The sequence below is a fragment of the Electrophorus electricus genome, chromosome 11, assembly GCF_041902795.1.
Source record: "Electrophorus electricus isolate QZ-2024a chromosome 11, ASM4190279v1, whole genome shotgun sequence".
Lineage (NCBI taxonomy): Eukaryota > Metazoa > Chordata > Actinopteri > Gymnotiformes > Gymnotidae > Electrophorus > Electrophorus electricus.
The window spans coordinates 8,619,001-8,625,000 of NC_137507.1; the positions used below are offsets into that span (position 1 = coordinate 8,619,001).

Consider the following 6,000-nt stretch of genomic DNA (forward strand, 5'->3'; position numbering starts at 1 on the left):
TATCTGACCCTGTTAGACTGAAAACGCTGCAGACTGCAAAGAGTCCTCGCGACTACAGTGCATAGAATACAATATTGTTAAGCATATGCGCAAGCACACTGTCCAGTTTGTTATGACCAGGGCTCAACTACCATCCCATGTCCGTGTTTACATTCATGTGTTTCTTTGGATGTCAGGAAAACGCTGTTTATAGAGAAAACATGGTTCTTTTAGTAAATTAATATTGCATCATTCACTGTTAGGCAGTCTGGACAAAGGCATTCGTCTGGCTATCTGTAACTACATCTGTCATATACGTCAGTTTGCCTGCCAACCTGCGCTCATTGTAGCTGACGTGTTGTGTACAGGTGCAAAGGTCAAGAATTGCGCCCCACTGTTGTGCTGAAATGAATGGATGTGTGGTATCCTCCATTAATGTCACTGAGCTATGCAGGATTGAGAAGACTGAGCCGTACCAATGGAGGCATTTTCCAGTTTTCTAATAACTCTAATTCTTCCGCTGCTGTTTTTTACGCCCGCCAGCCTTTGCCGAGCTGCAGACGGATATTAACGAGCTGACCAGTGACCTGGACGGAGCTGGCATTCCTTTCCTGGACTACAGGACCTACACCATGCGTGTGCTCTTCCCGGGTATCGAGGAGCACCCTGTGCTCAGAGACCTGGAGGTACAGCACACGTCTTCTGCGTCTAACGATGAGTCAGTCGCTATCCCGCCAGCAGGAACCCACTCGTTTTCCTTTTCCTTAGCAACGTTAGCATTTTTGGCTGAAGTGTGTTGGTTTTTGGGTTTGTTTGTTTATTTGTTTGCTTTTTTAAGTCCAAGTGCACTAATAGGATTCTTCTAATTCTGCATCTGTAATTTGCCAGCCCACTGCCTAGATCTACAAGCCAAAATGCAATTTGAAGCTCTCCAATTATCCGTCACACCATATATGATAATGAGTTAATACATGCAGACACCTCAAATTGATGGAGAGTAATATTCTCCCTTGATAGACAGTATTGAAGTATTCTCTCTCCTGCTCTTTCTCTGCTCTCTCGCTCCATTTCTTCTTTCGTAGACATAATGAGCCACTCTGAGATTCATAATCACTCACTTGATAATCACACAAACGATGTGATACTGTTTTCGGCACACGGTGGAGAAGAAGCGTAATAGAGTGAGGTCTTAACACACACTAAAGGTTATTTATACCCGGTTATGACACTGATGGATATTCCTAATCACATCTCCGCACACAGGCCGTGTCATCCTAAAAGCCAAAGCTCAGATCCTTAGGCCTGATGAGCTCTAGTTTTAATAAGCTGCATTAATTAGGCGTTAATTGGAATAAACATCACCTCTCGATGGAAGAGTTTGTAGAGAAATCAGATCTAATGAAGGCAGCAGTCAGCTTGACTCTGTGTTGACAGGTCTGTAATGGTTATTGATGGGACAAATGGCATGTATTAGGAGATTCCTGCATTATTAATTGTTCATCATCAGCTGTCTGGATCAGATACCAGCTGTCTGCTACTCTACTAATCAGCTAGTAGTTTTCTAGTTTTGCTGTTTTTTACCAGAGAATCACTGTAAAATTGCTCCGAGATCTCTCTGAACGGCCATTTTTCACACGAGAACTCAGTGACAAAATATCAACAGCTCACTGTATTATCATATCAACACAAAAACCAAACCAAAAACGATGTAGTCATTAGCGGTTTCAGGTGTAAAGGTACCCTGATAATGTAATTAGAATGGCATTTACATGTAAATTGCAAATGAGATGTCCTAATTTACCAAATAACACGTGAAAATAACTTTTCTAAATAATTTAAAAGCTAATACTTGTAATGATTTAATTTCTTCCATTCCTTATAATCCATTTTAGAATCTTAGAACAAATTATAATTTCACTGAAAATGTAGTGCGGTCATTTTGATAATGCACAGTATCTAATTATTGATCTCATCTCTGGTAGGAAACAAAGTACTAGTTATTTGATTGAATCGTTTTCGCTCCGGCTGATACACGTCTCTGGTGTGTCGAGAAACCTCCTTCACGTATGACGCGCGCTATGTGTTTGGAGAAGCCAGCTCTGCGTGTGCTGCTGTTGTCCAGGTGCCGGGCTACAGGCAGGAGCAGGTGGAGAAGGGACTGAAGCTCTTCGGCCAGCTCATCAACAACAAGATCTTCCTGCTCGCCTTCATCCGCACGCTGGAGTCTCAGCGCGGCTTCTCCATGCGTGACCGCGGCAACGTGGCCTCGCTCATCATGACCGTGCTGCAGAGCAAGCTGGAATACGCCACCGACGTGCTCAAGCACCTCCTCTCGGACCTCATCGACAAGAACCTGGAGAGCAAGAACCACCCCAAGCTGCTGCTGAGGAGGTGAGACCCCACCCACAAAACGCACGACTACAACCGACTCTAGAGCGCAGGAGACACGGCCGCACCGGCCCAAACGTCCGCAAGGGCCTTCAGTTCTGGCGCGGCGCGACTGGAAAGAGTCTTGATGCAAATTTTGTGAAGCTGTCCAGTCGTGCACTATAACTTGGTCCCTGTCAGCACCATACAGCCTGTTTTGGCCTACCACTGGTATACTTGGAAATGACAGTTTAGTAACGCTTACTTTATTTAAGCTTCTAGTCCACTTCAGATTTGCACTATGCGTTATGATTCCGCCAATAAAGCAATTAGTTGACTGAACGTTTTAAATATTTTTATACGTGTATGCATTTTGATGTACATTTACAACAAACCGGCTAATTAAACTGAACTTTACATTCTGGCTTCATTGGGCTAATTGCTATCAGATTTGAAAAAAAGTGTCACACTGTTTAAAAAGCACGAGACAACGTACATAAAACAGCCCGATTTCAAGCCGTATTGCGCTGTATACTTTCCGCGGTCTTATCAGAAATACGTAAAGCCAACGATCGTGCACCATCTGCGTAATTTCACGAGCGTGTGCTGAGCAGGGCTGGTGTCTCCGCGTGGCTCGACGCCGTCTCATTAGATTCCCATCACGCCCATCAATCATGGCCGCTGAAAGTGCGCGCATTCGCGGGTCTAGAGATGTGCGCGCCACCAGATGGAAAGGGAACGCCACGTCCCCTTGGAGGCTGAAGAAGTTGCCTCCTCACTAGCCCTCCTCTGAAATTTACACAGTCTGCATTCATCACGGAACACGTTCGCGTTATAGGAGATCATTAGCAAGAATCTCTGCGATTACGGATGTTACTTACAACGTAAGAGGGTGCTCTAAGAGAGATTAAAGATGAATATGAAAAATAACCTGCGTTCCGAATCGCATGCACCTTTTCACTGGACAGGAACACGCTACTAGACACACACACACACACACACACAGAAGGAACCTGAAGGGCATGTTCACACCCCATATATCTGCCCAAGGGCTGAGAGAGATAAAGAGACATCACGTGCACAAAGGGGAAACACGCACTCACATTCATGGGGTGTTAACGTGCTTACAGGCGCTCGCGCTGATGACCTCAGCTCGTGATGCGCAGGGTCACGCACAGCTTGGCTGGGAATAACGTTGCACGTGGTGACATTGAAACGCCTGCTCCCTCTCTCAGGAAACTTGAGATTCTCTGACACATTCGTCATTAAAAAATAATTATGATTAATTAGCCCTGAAACCAATTAAATAAAAACACTAAAACCTCAGGTATAGAGGGAATTCTATGAATCTCAATCCTCCATGCAATCGGCTGCTTTGCATGTCTGTGTAACAGTGGCCCAGATGCTGCTGACATCCATGGAGAAGCAGACAGTGTGTGAATAAAAAGCACCATGTTTCTGTTGCGACGTTCCTATATATTTCTGTACCAGCTTCACACCACTTTGGATACGATGCCTGCACTTAGCCTAAGGACAACCCATTTAACAAACAAACATAAACACACTTAATGCGAAAATTATGTAACAATAATGTGAAAGTGTTTCCAACACTGCAACAACACTGATATATTAAATATCAAAATAAAAAGTAATGTCCCTCTTTTCTTTTCTTTTTTCAGTCAGTCTCTGAAGTTATAATCATTTCTCAATTTTTAAAAAAGAGACGGCACAGGAGCCTGAGGGCATGTTGTACAATGGGAAATAAATTGCTTTCTGCAGCGGTTTAGCCTGAAGCTTTAAAAGGACGTTTTCCAGCTCTGCTCGAGTTAGGCAGACTCCAAGTCCTACCGCCGGAGACGCCCGTTCTTCTTACTGACGTGGAGAAACGTCCAGTGTCCCTGTCTGTTCCGGAGATCTAAATCTTCTTAAGATCTGATCATCCAAAAAAAATTACAAATCGAATGACATATTGTTGGGAGATTTCAACCCTGAAATGAAAAGAGCCCCAATTATTTTTCTGTTGTTGAGGTTTTAACTACAGGTGTGGAGAAAGACCAGTTAAGGCTCTGTTCATCACTGTGGCCACGATATGTCTCCCCTGCGGTGTTTATGTGGGAAACTGGTGGCAGGGATCACGCCAGATTAGTGAAACGAAGTCCAAAATTCTCAGGATTTGTGTGGCAAACATTGTAAACTAACATAAATGACCCTCAGATAGATAGATAGATAGATGGATAGATGGATGGATGTAGTCTTAAAGTCATGGAGGCATGAAAAGAAAGCTCAAGACTCTTAAGAGTTATAAATACTGCTATAATTCCACATCCTCCTGTTCAGAAGCCTGAAAACATCATGGTATTATTGGAAAGTGCTAAAACATGGAGTAGTGAATTATCAATGTAAATATAGAAATTCCTTTCAGGTTCCCTCCCACCTCATCCTTTTGCACTTCTTAATTCTGTCCCTCTGGGACGACAAGAAGTCTAAACCGCACCCTCAACACCCCCCCACATTCATACCATGACAGGCATGATTAATCAAGCCTGACAAAGAGAAGATTAATCATACCCAGATCTCAGGAAGACATTTAGCAAAGGTAAATACAAGTCCCGAAGACCCCCATCAGAGAACCATCATGGCGGGGAGCTATTGTGGAGGGACACGCAGAGGACAAACTCACTGCTCCTGTACATTTGCAGAGGCCCTGTTAGAAACGTCTGCACAAGGTGGACTTTAACTGGCAGGGCATTTCATTTTCATTTGTTTGGCAAAATAAAAATAGCATTCAGGTTGCACAGTTAAGATTAAAGTTTATTTTGTCCCATTTAAACAATATGGCTCGGTACCTTCCCTACTAATAGCCTGAAGCTCTACTATGTCTTCTGGTGTATCTTCCACAGTCCATACCTGTCATCGCTAGGAGCAGTAGTTTAGACTGCTTCACTCTCCTCAATTCACGGATTACAGCTTTAAATATTTTTACGCAGTGTCTTGATTGTAGCTTTAATCCTTTTAAGGCTGGGTACCAGCTGGCATGGCTGTCCCATGCCTTGTCAGAAGCATCATAACAGATTACGAATTACAAGTTGCTTTTGTGGTATCAAGGCTCCTGTGACCCTCAGACAGGGACAGTGAGTATTAACGCCTAGTTCCACTTAGATAAATGGTATCTGTGATGATAATCACCCTGAAGTCTGGGGCCCTCACACACCTGCTCAGTTTAAGACACAAGTGTGACAATCCATAGCACAAACAATTCAGGACAGATTAAAGAGAAAATTAAAGGCATAATCTCCCTTAATTGGACTATACTCCAGTCTCTCTCTCTCTCTCTCTCTCTCTCTCTCTCTCATACACATACACACACACACACACACACACACACACACACACACACACACAAATTCTCTCTTCCTCCCACACATTTATCTCCCTCCTGAATTTTCCTTAATTACCAAATCAGTAGTTAAAATGCAGTGAAGCAAGATGACTTTGGCTGGAGACTCCAGACCAGCTCCTCTTCCAAGAAATCACACACACAAAAGCGTGTGTGTGTGTGTATGTGGCTGCTCCCCATCTGTCCTTCCTCAACCTGGGTTCAGATGCACGTACAGGCAAAGCGCACTAACGAGCGAGCTTCTAGAACCATCTGTC

General features: G+C 43.8%; 1 protein-coding gene across 3 annotated transcripts in view; it reads left to right on the top strand.

Moving 5' to 3' along the window:
- plxna4 (plexin A4) overlaps positions 1-6,000 on the top strand; it is a 226,540-nt gene that overhangs the window by 186,030 nt on the left and 34,510 nt on the right. For all 3 annotated transcript variants that reach the window (XM_035528507.2, XM_081724030.1, XM_035528508.2), the window contains 2 exons: positions 523-665; positions 2,102-2,370. In XM_035528507.2, the coding sequence (XP_035384400.1) occupies positions 523-665; positions 2,102-2,370 (412 nt within the window). The remainder of the gene's footprint in view (positions 1-522; positions 666-2,101; positions 2,371-6,000) is intronic.